Source organism: Phaseolus vulgaris, chromosome 11, assembly GCF_000499845.2.
Source record: "Phaseolus vulgaris cultivar G19833 chromosome 11, P. vulgaris v2.0, whole genome shotgun sequence".
Classification (NCBI taxonomy): Eukaryota; Viridiplantae; Streptophyta; class Magnoliopsida; order Fabales; family Fabaceae; genus Phaseolus; species Phaseolus vulgaris.
The window spans coordinates 53,475,425-53,495,928 of record NC_023749.2 but is presented as its reverse complement, the minus strand read 5'-3'; the positions used below and the strand labels follow the sequence as shown (position 1 = coordinate 53,495,928).

Genomic DNA, 20,504 nt, shown 5'->3' with positions numbered 1-20,504 from the left:
AAAATAAATTCTAATAAACTAAAGCTTTGTTATATACTCTTTGTTACTCTTTCTTTCAGTGTTTAAAAAACAAAACTCAAATTCATATTTTGTGATTGTAAAGTTAATGATATTTAGGAAAATTGTTTTAAAAAACTTAGGTATATTTACTTTGAAGTGATTGTAAAAAAATACCTGTGATACAAATTGATATTGAGGAAACTCGAAAATTTTGAAAAATTAAAAGTAGTATCAAGGGTTAAGATAAACTAAGCATTATCCTTTTCGTCTTATTTGTTTCTTCATTAAAAAAAAATTCAATAATGTTCTGTTGGAGATCAAATTAAGAAAATTCCGCTTCTCACTCGAATTTACTAAATTTTCTCATTTTTATTTATTATTCAGTCAACTAAAAAAACTCAAGTTCTAACTCTTATTCTTCTCTTATCTATTCATGAATTTCTTAAATTTTTTTAAAATAACCGTTTAAGCAAAATATCTTCTAAATTTTTGGGATAATATCTTAATCTTTTGAGAATCTTTTAACTTTTTCGGATAATATCTTAACATTTTGAGAACTTGATACATGTTATTAAAAGAAACATGGTTTATCTAAAAACTCTTTATGAGTTGAAAACTAAAATTGAACTCGACTCCTCTTTTCTTCATGTTTATCATCAAAATAAATGTAAAACGGATTCGATTTATGTGGGTTATTATTTGGTCACTTGTTAGGACATTATACTTAACAAATACATATCGTCCTTTGACCGATCACAACAAAGTGTAAAACAAAACTACCTTGAGATTATGGGTCGTTCTTGAATCGATTGTTATGAACGTATGCATATTGACTCTTGTAACTCTACTCGACCTACACAAATGGATGATTATTTGATCAGTTTCACATATGTTTTGACTATAAACACAAAAGAGTATATCGAACTTTATGGTCGTTCGTACGTTGAATGAATGAAATGTTCATTCATATAAAATTATATTTATTTATCTTTGAAATTTAGGTTTTTAAGTACATCTTAAATCAGTATGCAACAAATACCTTTTAAAAATAGTAATTATTATTATTATTTAATAAAAAAATAGAGAATTCGATCTCTCTGCCTGTATTTTTAAAACAAGTCTTGTTATATTTTTTGTTTTCTTAATTGGTAAGCAATATTATTAGGAAAAAAATGATAAAACTAAAATTAAATAAAAAGATTAACGCAGAATATTGAAGGATATTTCAAACCTATATAAAAGTCGTTCTAACTCTTATCTTGACACAGTCATGCTACAAATAAAGAAAAGACATTTAAAAAATAAATAACTATAAATATCTTTCATGAGTATTTCAATTCATACATGATATAGAAAAAAAAAATCAATAATCAATATAAAGAAGTAGAGATTATTTAAAGATAATAATCACCAAACAATATATGAAAACAAAAAAAAATATTGAGAAAAGAAGCACTAAGAGAATATAAAGAATTGACAAGCCTTAAATGCGAAGAATTACAACTTATCTCACTTTTTTTTTAATTTATTATCTCAGTCCCAAGAGGTTTTAGAGCTTTAAGAGGTTATTGCATTTAAAATAATAAATTTAAAAAAGTAAATTGCATTTACTAAATGTAAACGGGTGATTATTTAAAAATAAAATGTTTAAAATTTGATTTAAAGACTAGTGGAAGTAATTAAAAAAATTGTCCAATTTTAAACCGGATGTCAATAATGCAACATTTTGGTAGAAAAATATATATTATTTATATCTATACCATTCATAATTTTTTTAATGATTTATTTTAGTATATATATTTTCTTACAATTTCACCCTTTATGTTTTGTAAATAATTTGTATACTTCTTTTGTTATGATTACCTTTGTAAACATAATCAACTTTATTAGTTTTCCTACCTGTGAAAAACTATTCACAATAAATAATAGTTATTTTGATTAAAAAATTGCAAATGCCCTTATAATGTAATTACAATATTACATAATTAATAAATAACTTTTTTTATCCATTAATTTATAATTTTAATAGAAATTTTAGTAACATTTTTATCTCAGTTAACACAAGATTAAGAACTATATTGATCTAAACTCATTCATGCAAAGGTTCATTTCAACTTTATAAATAGGTTGATGTTGGGACAAGGAAGATTATATTGAATAGTTTTTATTTCTTTCAACTATCATAAAATTGACTTGAAGGTTGAAGTACCTTTAACAAATACACTTCTCTATCTTGAACTTGAGATGTTGGACAATGAAACGTCGGATATTACCCAATGATATAAGGGAAGGAGACCTACTCGACTCTTGTGAGAACAATTGACATTTTTTCTTGTCCTTCGATAATAGACATCGAGTTCTCCATGAATGTCAATATACCTTTTACAGATACATCCATCACATCATAGAAAATGAAACTTCAAAAATTACTTAACAATGAAATAAGAAGAAACCTACTCGAGTAATGTAAGAGAATGATTAAAACTTATTTGTGTAAAAATTCATTTTGATTTTGCATTCTTATTATTAAATACCGTCTGATGTTTTAATTTTAAGCATTATTTTTTGAATATTTAAGATAGAGGAAATCCATATTATTCAACCAAATTCCAAATGTTTTGTTTAAGTATGACAATTTTTTCTATCAAGGAGCATTTTTTATGTAGCTTTTAGCATAAGTTTATGGAAATTTACGCTTTAAATGTTTTAAATTAATCTAAACACATTTATTGATACACCTGTGTGCCTTTATTTATATAATTGAGAATGGTGCTATAAAAGAATGTAATGAAATGTTACTTTTCCTACAAAGTTTTGTTTAATTTGCATAATGAGTTATGGTAAATAAATGAAATAAAATACGCGGGTGAATAGAAAACAGAAAACAGTTTGTATGCACTTAAAGATACCGTACTAATTATATAATTTTGTAAATTAAACCAATTAAATTTAGTCTCTTTGATGTTAAACATAATGTGATATTATTATTATCTTCAAATTTGAATCAGCCATAGAACTTTCAAATATGTTGTCATTATCTTACATCACTTTCAAGTATTTAATGGATGCATAGTGCATCATAAACCTGAAAAGTTATTATTAAACTATAAGCAGATTTATTCCATACATCCTAAACTTTAACAATTATATTGAATAATGATGGTTTGCATAATGAGTTATTACTATAACTTTCTTTGTACTATATTAAAAAAGATTTTTTTTAAAATATTATTATCAATTAAAGATAAAAATATTTTATAATGTATAAGTGATTACAATTTTATAAGTTAATTTTATAATGTTGAAATATCTTTAAAAGTTTACTTATTACTAAATATTAAGAAAGTGGTGACAAAGTATAATATTTTTCAAAAGATATAAAAAAAGACAATTGGCTTGAGTTTTTTTAATGTGAATAATTTTTAATGTGAATAATTAACGCAAATATTTGAATAATGTATGAGAAATACAAACATAAGTTTTTTATATTTTGGTTTTCCTTAATTTAAGACTACGTCAAATTTTTGAAAATTTGTTAAATTTAAGGGTTGGAGAAGTGTTTGAAAGCTTTTCTATATTGCTAGTTGTTTTGTTTATGATTTTGTGCTTGTGTGCTACTTTGAAAAACTAGTGGCCGTGTTTTGTCTTATTTGTTGTTTGAAATTAATGTTTTTATTCTTAATTTTACAAAATTTAATTTAATTTTTTAAAATAACTAATTATTTAGCATTTTTTTTAAAAAAATATGGACAATTACTATTTATTTATTTTGTGGAAGATTAGGTTTGGATATATGGATGTCCGCTTTGTGGGTCGGTCCATGATAAGTTGGGGTATGATCGACTATTTTAATTTATTGGTATGTTTAAGTTCGTCTCATATAATCTTCAAGTACGAGTCAAATACACGATGAGACAGGATAATATGTATAATCAACATATCCTATAATTTTATTTTTACCATAAAAAAATACATCTAGGCTAGTCAATCCCTAGATGTTATATTTCCTCTTATGTAATGCCTTCAGAGTAAAAAAAAATCATTGTTACATGTGTTTTAGGGAAAATAATCCAATTTTTGGTACTTGTTATGTAAGTGGTCAAAGGGACCTCAACATGTATTGTTCAAAAAGTAAAACATGGGTGGCTACCCAAAGGTCATTGGGATGATGCGGTTGAAGTGGTTCTCAATACTCAACAAGCATTTCTCGACACAACATGACAAAATGTTACTCTAATGTCGAGATTAACTCAATAACTCTCCCTAATTTAGACTAAAAATTAGAGACCCACGATACTATAAATATGCAATCCACCTAAGACAAATGTACACATATATTACAACAATTAATACTCAAATCATCGAATACCGAATTTTTATTTGAATGTTGGAGTGTCTTTTGCATGCACCCCACCTCAGACTAAGATCGCATATGAGGACCAAAAAACAATTATTTGAGGAAATGACTTCTTCCCGATCAGTGTAAGAACAATATCTATAAATTTTTTTCAAATTTTTTTCTTATATGGGTTGACCCACAAGCCCATGGATCAACCTTTATGCGGGACATGCCAACTCAACTCGTGTTTTGCGGGTCAAATGTAGGACGAGCTAATCCTCTTGCCTTTCTGTTTTGGACAAGAAGGGGAGGGTGCGGATAATAATGTACAAGTCCTATTTAGAAAATGGATGGAAGGTGAGAAAAATGTAAGCTAGGTTACGGTTTATTGAGAGAATAAAAGAAAGGAGGAAAACTCAGCGTGGGTTGTGTTTGGTGCACGTAACTGAAGTGAGTGGGAGAGAAGTAGAGAATGTTCAAGAAGGCGGTGGAGGCGAAATCTCACCAGAGACTCTCTGGTGCGGACAGAAAGAAGCTGAGACGAAGCATTAAGGACAAATTCCAAAGGGTTTCAGATTCCGACTTAGACGCTTTGCTTCCTCCAAAGGTGAATTCAATTTCTTAAGCTCTTCTCATTTCGACGATGAGTTCGTTCAACATATTCACATATAATGCTGTAATTAACAAAGGAATTTACCAGGCAGAGATTGCAGTGGCCAAGTTTCAAAACCGCGTCCATTTGTACGCCGTGGAGGGAGGTTTTCCGATGTTCTTCGACGTCGATGGCCGCGGCAATGACATTTTCCCAACAGGTTTCGTTTCGTTTCGTGTCGTTAGTTTTCCTGAGAATTACGAATTCCATTGATAATTTAGAACTAGAACTAAATTCAGAATGATTCCACGCAGTTTATGCACTGTGGATTGTCCCTGAGCTTTTGCCGGCGTTCGTGCTCAAGGGTGGTGAGGTGTCACGGTTTGTTATCGGAGGCGCAGACTTGATGTTTCCAGGCATAACGGTGCCTCCCGAAGGTCTTCCTTCGTTTCGGGCAGGGGAGCCTTGGGCCGTTAAAGTACCCGGAAATCCTGCTCCCATTGCAGTATGTAACATGCATTGCTTCATTGTGTTTACTTGAGTTTAATTTCCATGCACTCATTTGTTTTTCATACTTTCAACTAATCAGAAATCAATTATAGTGTGTTTTGTATGTGGATGAGATGACACATCATGACATTATGAATACCCTTTACATTTTTGGTGCATATGCTATTTATTTGCTCAACCTTTATTGATTCTCTTGAAGGTTGGGAGTACCACCATGAGCAGCGCTGAAGCATTGAAAGCTGGATTACGCGGAAAGGCACTAAGAATAACTCATTACTATCGTGATTTGCTTTGGCAAGTATAGCTAGAGAGAGCCTGGTGATGCTTTTATTCAGTTCAACTAACTGTCAAATTGAATCAACCTTGTGCATTGGATTTGCAGGGAATCTGCGGAAGGCTGTTATGTGCCTAATGCAGGTTTTTTCGAAGATGTTGTGTTTGAGGATCCTTCTTGGTTACAAGCTTCTTGTGATTCCGATTCAACTGATGTGGCGGGTGATACATCAGGTGATCAGCAGAGCAACCCAAAAAGTGACGAAGTGGTGGAATCTGTGGATGTAAATGAGTTACAACATGATTCCACCTCTGGATTGATGCCATCGAATAATGGTGAAAAGGATGCTGCGACTGGAGTAACTGAAGGCGTGTCTGATTTGAAGTTATCGGACACTGTGTCTGGTAATGACCCTAACGACCAACAGACTCTATCAACTGCAGATATAGATTCCCTGTTAGATAAGTGCCTTCTACAAGCTTTGCACACAACAGTGAAGGACAAAGACCTTCCATTGCCTGGAAGCACTCTATGGTGGGACTTTCTCTCTTTGCCTCTTGGTTGACAAAGTTGAACCATTTGAAATAGAGTGGCCAAAAAATCTTGCAAACCAGGAATTTCAGTTGACAATTAGGTGTGGTTTATATATTTTAAAAAGATAGTTCGCTCAATAAGACTGGCATAAAAATATGATCTATGTGGAGTGTACTTTCAACTGGATTACATCATGTGAGAACTTCGGTAGAGATTTTTCAAGATCTCGATTTTTACACCAAGAGCAGGGCATTTAAGCTAAATTTGAAAATTTAGCTCTGGACAGCAGTGCTGAAGAATTAAGTATCGGATTTCTGTTTTGATTTTTTTTTCCCAATTGACTCATAAGATGTACTGCCATTTATATTCAACATTTTTTTTTGTCTTAAATTCATTTCAGTTCGTATTAAACATACATTGTTTGTGTGTATTGAATTCAGAAGTCAGCTTTACCTTCAGTAATCTAATAATTATTTGTTTTTGAGCATTGCAGGTCAAACCATATATTGCCATGTAGACCTTCAGGAATTACTCTAGATATCAAGAAATCTTCCTACAAAAAGTTATCAAAGTGGTTACAAGCAAAATCCACCTCTGGCTTGGTTTGTCATCTACAGCTTTTTTTTTTTTACTTGGATTAGTACAATAGTAATAGAAACTTGCTGATATTTTACAGGAAAATCTTTAAATTGTTATATGAATCATAAACTTAGAATCTAGAATGTGTTAAAGTAGGTTTCTGTCATTGCCCTAATGCTCTCTTCTGTCAGGATACACCTATTAATGAAGCATTTTGACACTTTGTATCCTCCTTAGCTCGTTAGATGTGTAACCTCTTAGCATTTTAGGTACGTAGGTCAAGGCACTATGGGAAAAAGAAAAAAGTTTGACAACATTTTTATGCTATAGATTTCCTTTCATGAAGAATTGGAATGGAGATAGGAGATTGGGACCAGAATAGTACCCTTAGTGAGCAAAGTATTAATTGGAAGTTATATAACAATCAGTATTTTCAAAACTCACGATCTTGAGAAATGATTGAACAGAAAAATGGGGATTCGAAATCTGTAATTTCTTGTGAGTTGGAACTTACTGGCTTTTGTGAAGTTTTTGGTGAATGGATTGCTTTTGGAAGGGATCACTGATATAGCTGCTGGAATAAACTGAAAAAATGATCCTCTATTGGGATGTTTCTTATAATGTTGCTGTTTCTTATCAATGTATTCTAGTAAAATAAGTTGCATGATGGGACAAACAAAATTAAATCATGCGAGGGAGTTACATGCCTATTTTATGCAATACATCATGATCAAATGATAATTTCAATTGTATTTGGTCCTTTTAATAATTTGTCTTCTGCTGGTTCTGCATTGATATATTCTGCAATGCTGTTTCTGGATTCTCTCTTCATATATATTCACATTGTGTACAGATATCAGTGAAAGAAGATAAACACAAAAAGGAAGTCATGCTGTTTTCAGTAAACCGAAACCATGTTGATTATTCATCCTTTAAGCCCGAAAAAAGGCAAGTTGAGAAAAGTGAGCAGCCCAGTGTTCAGTCTGCTAATGAAACTCGTTCGTCGAAAACTCTTGAAGTGGTTGAAATCTACAAACCAAGTGTACATGTCAACTCCATATTTTCATCTGTAGGAGCTGACCCGGGAAAACTTTTTAGTGCTTCTGAAGCTACTGATATTGTTTTCACATATTGTGAAAAAGAAAATCTTGTTAAACCAACAAATAAATCAATTGTGATTCTTGATGCACTATTATGTGATGCACTGTTCAAGGGGGCTATTAAAAAAGGAACAACTTATCCTACAGAAATTCACAAGAAGGATTTAGGATCAACATTTGTGAGCCGTATGCAGCCGCACCATGTTGTAACAAGAGGGAATGAATCTGTAGTTCGTAAAGGTGCACTGAAGACAGTTCAGTTGTTGACAGAGAGACGGCAAGGCAACAAGAAGGTTACCAAACTCTCTGGCATGGAAACTTTTCTTATAGATGCTGAAGCATTGGCGTCAGAATTGCAGAAGAAGTTTGCATGCAGCACCACTGTCGCAGAACTGCCAGGTATTTATTGGTTGCATTAAAAGTACAAGTTTTATCCTGGTTTGTGCTTCATCAAGAAATATGGGATTTATGAGCATACGAGTGTCTGTACTCTGTATTACCAATTTTTGTTAGATTTTGCTTTTCTTGATTTAAATCCAATTTCATATTGTGTTGTCTGATTAATATATCTGCATTCGTATAGGATATATACTTTGGTTTTATCTTTCCATAGTTGATAGAATGCTGATGATTACCTGAGATTATTAAACTACATTGTGGTCTCTTAGGTGGAAAGGATAAGATATCAAATCTCTGTTGTTTATTCCCCAGCATTCATGTAGAATATATATTTTGTTTTTATCTTTCCATGGTTGATAAAATGCTGATACCTAAAAAACTACATGTTTAGTTCCCAGCTGTTATGTCCTACTTTACTTTATGCTGGTCATCTTGCCTTCTGATAAGGCATTTTTTTTCACGTTAACAAACATATTAAGGGTAATATGCAATGAGCTAACATAGTAATGAGTAACAAGAAAACTAGGAAATAAGGATATTATACCATTAAAGGAATGATATTTTTTAGTGAAGCAACAAAATGAAATTTTTGACCACTGAAGAAGAATAGAATTGATCGGGGGAACTATACTATTGTGAAACGTGTTTTCTCTAAAATCTGGTTTTGTGTTAAAATCATTGAAGTGGTGCCGTCTGTGTTTTGCTTTGCAGTCCAAGGTTGGTATATGTAATTATATTATATATATATCAACTATTCATTATCGGGTGAATTCTTGTAAATAAATAATAAATAATGACAGTTTGAGGGAATTCATTTCAGTGCTCAGAGGGTAGATGAGTAAGGGGTCATATGTGAAACAAACTGATTTAATATGGTACTTGTGAGGTGCAGTAAGTGTGACCGCTATGGTCTCTTTTGAGTTAATAGGGGTATTGTAATTAATATCAGTTTCTCTCTTAGTATAACAATTGAACAAAACCAGGGAGTGGTTTGCAAGGGTAAAGTTTTATGTTTTATTTGCACTTCAGTATCCTTTGCATCCTTCTTTGTGCAAGCAGAGTAGGTACTAGGTGAACTAACAGCGAGTGTATATGTTTCCATGTTTGGTTAATCAAATTTTTGGATTTGAAATTTGTATTGGGTTGGGGAATATGCTCAGAGACTCACCTTGCAACAACATCCATGGTTTCTTTCTGCCTTGTGAACTTTGACTTGTAGTTTATTATATCGTGTATCTGAAATTCTAAAGCATTTGTTTGCTTGCAGGTAAAAAAGGGCATGAAGTTTTGGTTCAAGGAGGAGTTATCGATGACTTAGCTAGACATTTGATGGAACAATATGGAGTTCCAAAGAGATACATTGAAGTTCTTGATAAAACCAAGAGATGAGCAACCTACAATGCTTTTATTTAACGTTGCTGGGAGTGCTTTACTTGGATGCCTATAGATGTATGTTCTGTAGTTTCCGTACCCTGGTTTATTGGGTTGATTGAGGTTAATATAAATGGAGCGCGCAAAGAATAGAAATGTCACAAATGTTCTTTCCAATTCAAAAAAATTGCTGTTTTCAAGTTTATTGAGAAACTTCGAATGGAGGAAGCCACCATTCAGATCAGTTGAGGCAACATTCACACTATTTTCACTATTCGATATGTAAGGAATAGACTGAACACTCCCTGTGCTATCTGAGATTGCAAGTGTTCGATATTTTAACTTTATAAAACCATCACTTTAGTCTCTAATTTTCAGAACTAAGTTTTTCACTTACAACAAAGATTAAAATAAACGGTGTTTGTAAAGTTTGAGGCTAAAATTTTGATCCATGTTCAGGGAAAATTTACTTCAAGTGATTTTCTTTTCTTTTATCTTGAATGTAGTCTTGTAATTTTAGAAATTTGTAATTTTGATTTATTTTTAAGTTTCCTTGTTTTATTTTTCTTTTATTTTTAGATTTAAATTACTTAAATTAATTTTGACAGTAAATATAGTTTTAAAACAATGATTTCAAGTTTTATAGAAATGATAAACAAAGAGAAACTATAAACTAAAATTAAAAGTTGCTACAAGTACCTCTTTTCCATTTTGGCCAATTCTCCCAACCCCATATCAAATAAACGGAAAATGTATTTTGTTTATGGAAAATGTATTTTGTTTATGGAAGTCTGAAACTAATATGACCCTTCGGATTTTGTCATCTGAAAATTTAAATTTATCTGGACAGAATAAATGACTTTCTGAATGTCAAGATTAATAAACAAATATAAATGAGTTCTGAATTTTGATCCTCAACAAATTTAAATGAAATACAAGAAAAGAATTTTTCTGGATATCGAAATCTAAAATATATATAACAATCACTTCCGCATTTCTACGTCCATAATAAAAAATAAAGTCAAGATAATGTTATAATTTAAATTTTGTGTTGGGTGTATATATTATTTATCTTAAATAATATGGTACAGGAAGAAATTACCAACCATTTTATGTGAATATTGTTTAATTTATAAGTAACTCGTATGATCTCATTTTATGAGAACCAAATATTCAAGTCTACTAAATAATGAAGTGAGATTCATACTAAGTTTTCTCTCTGCACAATTACCAAGAAAATGAGAGGAGAGCAATTTTTTTTCTTCCCATTTTTATCTTTCTTTTTAAAGTTTATATTTTTTTTATAGTTAGGACAATAAATAAATGTCTTTCTAACAAAATGCCACTCTTCTTTTCCTTTAGTTTCTTTCACATGGAAAAGTACTAACAGCTAAACTGCAGGTTTGGAAAATAACCAAATAAATGGGACGTTTGTCTATTTATTATGTTTGGTTTTATTATGAAGCTTCGTAAGTTGTAAAAATAAACTCTCTCCAAGTAAATTATGAAAGTGATGTTCGAATTGTATGATTGTTACTTTTTGTATTTCTCTAACTGCTATATTTAATTCGAGGCTTAATTTCACATGATTATATGAATATAATAAATTGTTAATTTATAAAATATTTAATGATTTTTTTATATAATTTTATTTAATTAGTCTTTGAGTATAGTTATTTTCTATATATATAAGATAGATAATAGTTAACTTTCCAATACTCATTTTTATTTAATTTTCACTTTTTAATATTTCATACATGAAACAAACAGAAAAAATAAATAAAATATTGTAAAAAATAATTTCTATTATTTTATTAAATTTTAAAAAAATGCGAATATCGTTCTCGCGCCAGAGTTTCGGCAACAGAGTGTAAAAGGGAAGGTAGCATATGAGAATTGGATATATAAATACCCTTTCCCTCCAAATCCAGAAACACTACATCGGTTAACGGTTTTCTATTCACCGGGAAACTCGTTTCTCCGATTGTGGAAGAAGATGGAGGAGTACTTGCTGTACATGAAAACTCTGCGCTCTCAAATGAACGGTACCTGCGAAATTCACTGTTACTTCATTTATTTATTCATTTTAATCTAACTGAAAATGAAACCTGAAATTGAATCAGATGTGGAAGATGAAGCGGCGAAGATTTCCGTCGAAGAAGAAATGCAGTTGACCAACGTACGCACTTTGGAAAACGACATCGACTCAGGTCATCACTTTCCAATTTCACGTCGTTTTGTTCCATTTCCTTCAATTGCCATGGCCTCACTATTATTTTATTTATGGAGTTTAGTTTTCTATGAACTGATTAATCGTCATTGATATAACTTGTAATAATTATAAGTTTGTAACAAGGTGAAATTGTAAAGTTCATGCATACTGTGAACTGAAATAGCTATGTTATGTGAATGTGCAGCAAAATCGGGAATCACGCAACTGAAGGATGACACTGAGAAGATGAGGACCGCAAAGGGCGAGATATGCTCGAAGATATTGGAAAAACAGAAAAGGATTGCCTCTTTGGAGTTTAACACAATCAAACTCTCCCAGGTATGATTCAATTGGTTCCATAATATAAGTTTTGGCATCAGTATTTCAAAACTGACTACTGCGGTTTAACTGTGAACGTGTTGGAACAGTTTTTACTTTTTTCAGTTGAGCTACCTCTTCCCACTCTAGTGTAGAGCGTGATATGTTCATTGTTACTGTCATAGTTTCTCAGTAAGCATTTACAGTATAAACCAATTAAGAAAGTAAAAATGAATTAATTTAGTTTCTTTTTTAAATGAAAATTAGGTTATGTATAAGCTAATTTATAAAACTGTTGGAGATCTTATGTTGACTAGAGATATAGGTAAATTATATAAATGGATACACAAAGTAATTTTCTTATGAAGCTGGTTTTTGTGAGGTTGAATTAAAGTTCACTTTAGATGATATTTTAGTCATTCAGAGCCTAAGTCAAGTTTGTTCGTTCCACTCATTATAGGTTCTCACTAGTTTAGAAAAACAGAACTCATATGTGGTAGCTATATATACTTGCATTGGAACAATGTAAAATTAATTTTAAATTAAAAGTTGTCTTTTGTAGTAATTCTAGAGTTATTAGGGAGATTTGAAGTGAAAGCTTGATAATATGGGGTCTTAGGATTGGTTATGAAGAATTTGAATCTTATTTCTTGTTTTGGTAAAGTCTGATGCCTTGAGCTGTGATCTTGGTATTCTTGTCCCTGACTCTCTACCAACAGACTTTGGAGCTTATCCAGCAAGAGAGAGTTGGGTTATCTTCCAAACTCTCAGAGAAGAGGTATCTGAAGATACTTATGGAGTAATCTTATACATTCGATGCAAATTCATCTAAATTGTTTTACCCTTTCAGAGCTTACTATAGCAAGGTTGCAGAGGAGATGAATGCCAAATTACAGAAGCAACAGGTTGACTTTCATTATTCTTCTTTGTTATTGCTCTGTGACCTTTGGAGGGTAGGCTTAATGCATGAAAGCAATTGAAGAATTAGCAACAAATGTTGACATCAAAAGGGTTATTATGTTTGGGAAATAATTCCTTTTGAAATACATTTACATGTTCTGCACTTTCAATTCTTTAATCATTGCTGGTTAGCACTTTGCTTAATGAGATCTTCCCATAAATATAATTTATTTAATTCAGATTTTATTTTCAAAAATATTTCGAGTCCATTGATATTAGTTTATTTTTTCTTATGTTCAAATCAAGAGGGATTAGTTTTTATTCACTGAGTAAATCTATTTTCCAGCATGTCCCATTAATCTTATCCTGTTATCAGCTCTGCTTACATTTTCACGCGAGTTCTTTCATTTAGTTAGTTGCAACTTTGTACTGAAAAGAGGTATTTGGCAGGAATGGGTCAGCAGTACTCGGAAGATTAGAAGTGAACTGCAAAAGCATGATTTGGTATGCCTTTTTTTATTCTTTCGAATAACTATAAGCAGAATATATCCTATAGTTCCTATGAAAATAAGAGTCCTTGGCATGTGTTTGAGCAAACTTCTTGAGCTTGCTTATTTATTAAATTATTAGGATATGATATGATTTTGTCTTCCATTATCAGGTTTTATTGATTTAATCATTTGATCTATATGCTTTTCTGATGTCTTGTCACTTTCTGTTTGAATTTACACAGGTCACCGGAAAGGTTGCTGGGCAAATAAGTAAAGCTGAAGGCATGGCTCTATACTTTAGTGTGGTGTTTGACACAACGTTTTACGGAAAGGGACTCTTAAAACTCCGCCAAAACTTCCAGGAGAATCTATTTCTTCGCTTCCTTCTACCAAAGCATTTTTTTAAAAGAAGAGTAATAAACATGTTACATTTTCAAATAAATTAACACAAATTTAATAGCAACGCATGATCAAGCCAATGTTCTTGTACTTTAAGATGCATTAGAGTTATGTATGACTGTTTACCGCATTGTTGGACTGGTTCTAAGATAGCATGGCTTGGTTTAATTTCTCAAATTGAGAACCAGTGGAATTTTGTGCAGCAGTCTAAGTTTAAACTCAAACCACCCCATGAATACCTACTTATATCTGCTAACTGTAACAAAATCAGTAATGATTGCGATACCTTGGTTTTGTCAAGGCTGAACATTGAATCGGTTGTTTATTTATTTTTTGCTATTAAACTAACGGACATTTTATAATCCATTTTTTGAAACTAAATTTGATATGCGGGCTTTCTATTCATCTTGCAGGGGAGACCGGTGCGATTTGTAACCTTGTCATGGATAACTTGGTAGGCCTCATCTTTCATCAATGTATACTACATGGAGTTGGAAGCTGCTAATTTATCTTTGTTTGACAGGGGAGTGTTGCAAGGAACAATTTGATCAATGAATTGGATTCGGCTAAAGCAACGCTTGATGAGATTCTTACTCTGAAAGCCAAGGTTCTTACCGAGAACAGCAAGGTTACTTATCTGCATCCCTTTCAGATTGTGAAGTATAAATTACTCAAGCTTGGTTGTTAAAGTTGTTTTTGCCGAGTGCAATTTTTTTATAGGAAATACAATGAAATATTTAATTTATTCTAGAAACTAAAATTCCGTTTTAAATTAAGCAAATAATTTTAATCAAATTTAAGTTCTCCTGGTCCCTGCTAATTTTTGAAAATACGTTCCAAAATAACCTTCTTTCTCTTTCCTTTTTCCATTTCCGTTTTCTACAGCTTCTACACTTTTTCCATTTCAACCATATTTTTTATAATACATGATTGAATATATACATGGTACATCCCATTTACCGTGATTAAGGTTGAACCCTGCCGTTTGAAATATATGTTAATCTTCCAATTTAAAAAGATTCAGTTTCTTCGAAGTTTGATCTGTTGAATTTTTTGGACAATTGACCTCACGTATGCAAATGGATATGCAAGGAGACTTTTGCCTACAGTCTCTTTAATTAAAATATTGAGAGTCACAAAGAAACTTTCTTCAATTTAGTCTTTATTTCTCCAGTTTATAGCTGCCTACTTGATGAGAATTTCTGTTCATTCTATTAAATGGTGTTTCATCTAATCATGGATGAAGTTCTGAATTGATATTCTTTTTGTGGTTGGCAAAAGTTATTTTCCGAAAATTGCCAATTTTCAAGTTTTAACAAAGTTAATTAGATGCAGCCATTTTCCCCTCGATAAGTTTGTTAAAATAGTCGTTGATTGATTTTTGCAAACATAGGGATGCAAAAAAATGACCCTGAAGCGTAATTAGGGTTGTACAGTCTTATATTCTAGGATTCTTTTCCACCCTTTAGTTCTTTCAAGAAAATAAGAATGGGAAGATTTTGATTTATAATATGCTATTATGTCTATATTTTCTGTATACTTTATTTGCTTCTTTTACTATCATGCCTTTTTTTGTCTTAATAGATAAAACTGGCCATCGAGGAAGTGAAGTGCAGAGAAAATGAGTTTAAGGTCTGTTGTTATTCTGCAAGAATTATTGAGAAACGTGTGACTATCAAAATTTCCACTATTAGGATGGTCAAGTGGAAAACGATTTCCATTTTATATATAAGTTTTTCCCTATACATTCATTTAGATTGGTAAGCTGTTTATTTTTCTCCTCTTATTGAGGCAAGTAATAAATCTGTGGCTTATAATCAATGATTTTGTAAATTATTTTATTTAATTCTAATGAACGAACTACGCTAGCCGGAGCTGAAAGCAGCAGATTTAACTGCTCTTGAAGAGGAATATAAAGCACTTTTGTCCGACAAAGATGGAGAAACTGAATACTTGCAATCTCTAGAGAAACAAGTCGAGAGACTCAAGGTAAGATAAGTTTAATCCACAAAAATTGTTACAAGAAACTTAAATAGTTATCCGGAAAAATCAGGGCCTCAAATAGGAATAATCAAAGTGACAATATTTAATGAAACTTGTCATTATCTTAATTTCCCTTGCACTCATGAAGATGCTTCTGATTTTATAGGAGATTCGTCATGTGGTAAAATGTGCCTGTGGAGAGGAATACACAGTCGCTTTGAATCAGTAATATTTGAAGAGAACATGAAACTTCAGGAGGGTTTGAATTTAGTTGTTCATGTTCTTGATACTAGTATACATCATTTTGGAAAAATATTTGACTGAATGGTTTCGTGACTTGATTGTATTTTCCTTTCTATATATAGATTAATATACAGAACTTTGATTGATTTCTAGGTAGCACTGTCATTTACTGCCATTCAATCTAAAAAGAACGTTTGAGGAAAACCAAATTCAATAGACAAGGCCGCGTAATCAGAGTGCAGCAGAAGCAATCACTCAATATTCAGACTCACTGTAGGTTATGGATTTTGGAGGCGTTATACTGTTTCTTGTGTTTTGACATGATATCATGTACAAGAAACATGCGCCAATGCTGTAGCAACTTGTACTGAGACAAGACAATCAGCCTAATCGACACCACTAAAGTCTAAAAACAAGATAGGCATGGAAATATAGTATGTTAGAGAGAACCAAGTCGATATCACATGATATGGACGGGGCAAATAATACCAAATGTAAATGTCATGAAGACTGCACAAACTGTTAACCTGCTAATAAAAAATGTGATATGAGGCCAAGGAATAGTCTAGTCATTTAAGTCACCATTGACTACCGGCACAATCAAAGATTAGATAAGGAAGGAGCTTGCCCTCCTAATTAAGGAATTCTGAAGACCAGCCAAAGCAATCAAATCCTTAGCGTATTTATGCTGGTGCTGGTGTAAGAATATGCTAGATGAGTCAGTGAGATACAGTCCCAAAAATGCACAAACTAATTAACTTCAATCATACAAAACTGCAAAAAAGTTTGGTTAAATTTTATTTAGTCCTTTTAATTTACTTTTTATGTTTAATTTGAACCTTTAACATTTAAAAAGTTTAGTTGATCTTTTTAACCTTTTAAAATGATTCATTTTGGTCTTTTCCATCTTGAGCTGACAGAAAATGATAGAAAAATCTGATTTGTCGCTTAAGTGTACATGTATGGATATGAATTGTTCATTAAATTTAATGTTAGCAATATTCTTGTTTTAAAAACAAAATAATCGTTGTAAATAGCTGGGTAAAATGGGATCTTCTTCCCCAAATTCACAAATCAGTGTTCATGTTATTGATTTTTCTCCAAATTGAACAAATTATGTTTCATTATTGGCTTCTTCCATCCTTCTAAAAGGGCATGAATTCAGGTACCTCTGCATGCAAATGTTGGGGCAAATTCTTCTAGAGTGACAAATTCACATGAAACATCTATGAGTGACCAATTAATTGGACTCTTCCGTTATCATTGTGGATGAGATAAAGCGGTCAAAAGAATGTTGGAACAACTTTAACCTTTTAGAGAAAGTTTTGGAGTTGCTAACACTTCATAGTAAATTGGTTCAATTTTGAAACTTTTCCTAGAATATAAGTTAGCTAATTGTTGAATTCTTTCTTTTAGGAGTTAAAAAGCAGTGGTTGTTAGGTTTATGTTGCTGTATGTGGGTGTGTTTGCCTGGTGTTGAGAGTTGAGTTTGTGTTGATGCATTTGGTTGGGTTTGTGATGGTGCACGTTGGACTGTTTGCATTCTTTGACAAAAAGGATTAAAGAATACTGTATTACATTAAAGCTATTCGGATTGAATCTCGATTAAACTTTGTAAGAATACTTCATTCAACATGAAAACATAAAGATCTTTCCCTTCCAATGCAGCAAAGACACTGAACCTACAAAAGCAAGATAAGCTGACCCAATGAAGCATTTTATGCAGGTATGTCTTCCTTTTTCTCTTGTTGCTCCATGGTATCAGAAAGAGCTACTCCTATGGTCTCTGGCAAACAGACCAAAGACAAACAGGATGACATTATAACCACTCCAAACACGCCATAAGAGAAAATTTTATTCTTCCTCCCCTCAGATATAAGAAACGGGATGAATATGTTACCAAACACAACGGCTTGCCTCACCAACGAGGTCGTGGTGTTCCGTACTCTCGTGGGAAACAGCTCTATGACGTATATGAGAAACACATTATAAGCCGTGACAGCACTGAAAAATGCTACCAATGATACCCCCACCTTGGCCACTTTCAGCCCAGTGCTAACCACCGCACAAAATATGCAGCATATCCCACTTGCTACTGAGAATGCAAGAATCGATGGCTTTCTTCTGCAGTTTTCCAAGAAGTACGTGGCCACACAAGAGGGTATTTCCATGAAGGCATTAAACACCACAGCCAAGTAAATGTCAAATCCCAAGTTCCCCACGGCCAAAGGAATGCCAAAATACACCATGCCAATCCCAAGACCAAGCACCATTATTGCCACAACCCGTTTGCGAGCCCAACTTCTCTCAAACAACTCTGCTATTGATGAGTAAAGTTCGAAAATCGACTTTTGTTTAACAACAGGAACTTTTAGCAGGCCTGCAGTTAAATCAGGCCCATTCCCTACTGAAGAATTAGACATTCCTGTAAGCATTGCCATGGCTTCTTGCTCTCGACCTTGCATGAGAAGCCACCTCGGAGACTCGGTAACAAAGAGGTAAGCAATCACAGAATAACAAATTGCAGGAACGGACGTGCACACATAAAGAGATTTCCACGAGGAATTCCTGTTTAAATAAGCTATTCCAGGCAAGGTCATGTACCCCAAAGTGAAGCAGAGATATTCAACAATCCCCACAGTAAACCTCCATTCTGTGCTCACTTTCTCCATGAGCAACACCAAAACACATGTTCCAATGGACGAACGCCAAAAGCCAATGAGGAACTTGAAAGCAGAATAGGTCCAAACATTGGTTGAGAAGACAATGATAGCAGAAGTTAAGGACATGAAGAAACATGAGAGAAGAAGGAGGTTCTTTCTTCCAAGAGATGTGTCAGCCAAGGTGGCAAGAAGAAAGGAACCAAGAAGGCAACCAAGGAAGAAAGAGGATTGAGGTAAACCTGTGATGAAGCTGCTGGCACATTCAAGGCCAAACTGTGATATGATTGTCCTAGAAGAGGGTCCATCCCATGACCAAGATGACTTTGGGAGGTTGCAGATGTCGGAATGTGAGGTGCATGTTGTGGGATCTGTGCAGTGCCAAGTTGGGTACTGGTCAGAGTAGATGGCCATGAAGGATTGCTGTGCATCAAAGTACATAGCCGTTGACACAAGGATGCATTGCACCATCCCTGACCACCCAAATCTTCGCAAACCATTTTCTATCATTTCCTCCGAACTCTGAATCATGTTTTCCTGCACAACACAATCACAGTTTGTCAAAACAGGAACTGAATCTTCCATCTATCTTCTGCGTCTGTGGTAACAGGAAGACCAAAATGGAAGACGACAGCAACTTTTCTTAAATAAAAAAAAAATGTAAAAAACTATTTTGACACCCTATATTTAACAACTATATATAATAATAAAGGAAATTTTCCTTTTACACTCCTCTTAAAAAAAGTTATCTATCCCACAACGTTTCTATTCCACAAAATATTATATTATAATAAAATAACAATATTTTTAGAAGATAAATAAATGTAAATGGTACCAACAATAATAAAATATTAATCTAAGTTATTTAATTATAATATAAATTAAATTATTAAATAAAATATTTATAAAAGTAGTTGTTAAGTGGGAGGATAAATTCTGAAAAATCTCTAACTATACCATGTCCCATAAAAAAATTTAGTTTGACAAACCAACCATCATTTTTCTTGTTTAAATCTAAATCTCGTAACTTGTGAATTTCTTCAACTTTTATCCCGTTTTCAATTTTTTTTACTCTAAACTTTTAATATTATTTCCAATTCCAATTTAACCCCTTTAAGGATTTTAAGAAGAATAAAAATAAACAAAGAGGTTAAACTTGCTTATCCTCAAAAGTTCTATTCTATTCTATTATAACCAAGAAACATCACACAATGTCTTCTCCTTGAAGTTTAGCTATAAATTGTAAATAATTTATTATTCAGATAGTGTTATTTAATCGAGTAGTTGTGATCAAACATACTAATAGCTTAACCGATTAAATTGTTTTTCAATTTTACCAATTATAAAATTAACAATATCGATTACACCATAAAAATAATTCTAGTATTTTAATAAAAAATTATATTAACTAATTTAATATAAGAAATTAATAATTCTAAAGCAAATGAAAAATGGCCTAATCCAATGTCATTAGAAATTTTAATCAAAAAGCAAGAGAAAATTACTCAACACATGTCTTTGTTTTGACTCCAGTTAAAGTAGTAAAATTTGAAATAAAAAGACAACCCTTAATACTCAACAAATGTGGTATATGATTGCA

At 32.3% G+C, this 20,504-nt stretch overlaps 3 protein-coding genes across 3 annotated transcripts; 2 read left to right on the top strand and 1 right to left on the bottom strand.

Moving 5' to 3' along the window:
- The first annotated feature begins 4,587 nt into the window (after window positions 1-4,587).
- LOC137820444 (uncharacterized) lies at window positions 4,588-10,199 on the top strand. Its single transcript, XM_068624549.1, has 8 exons — window positions 4,588-4,946; window positions 5,040-5,151; window positions 5,246-5,436; window positions 5,641-5,735; window positions 5,824-6,249; window positions 6,743-6,851; window positions 7,682-8,327; window positions 9,595-10,199. The coding sequence occupies exons 1-8, from the start codon at window positions 4,812-4,814 to the stop codon at window positions 9,714-9,716; spliced, it is 1,836 nt and encodes a 611-aa protein (XP_068480650.1). The 5' UTR covers window positions 4,588-4,811; the 3' UTR covers window positions 9,717-10,199.
- A 1,376-nt stretch (window positions 10,200-11,575) lies between these two features.
- Window positions 11,576-16,396, top strand: LOC137829023 (GRIP domain-containing protein RUD3). The gene is made up of 12 exons (XM_068635822.1): window positions 11,576-11,743; window positions 11,822-11,908; window positions 12,116-12,249; window positions 12,948-13,006; window positions 13,079-13,133; window positions 13,579-13,632; window positions 13,862-13,901; window positions 14,432-14,472; window positions 14,542-14,646; window positions 15,603-15,650; window positions 15,888-16,007; window positions 16,168-16,396. The coding sequence occupies exons 1-12, from the start codon at window positions 11,695-11,697 to the stop codon at window positions 16,228-16,230; spliced, it is 855 nt and encodes a 284-aa protein (XP_068491923.1). The 5' UTR covers window positions 11,576-11,694; the 3' UTR covers window positions 16,231-16,396.
- A 1,422-nt stretch (window positions 16,397-17,818) lies between these two features.
- On the bottom strand, window positions 17,819-19,489 carry LOC137829016 (organic cation/carnitine transporter 3-like). Its single transcript, XM_068635815.1, has one exon. It carries the CDS (start codon window positions 19,487-19,489, stop codon window positions 17,963-17,965), a length of 1,527 nt encoding a protein of 508 aa, XP_068491916.1. The 3' UTR covers window positions 17,819-17,962.
- Window positions 19,490-20,504: the final 1,015 nt, after the last annotated feature.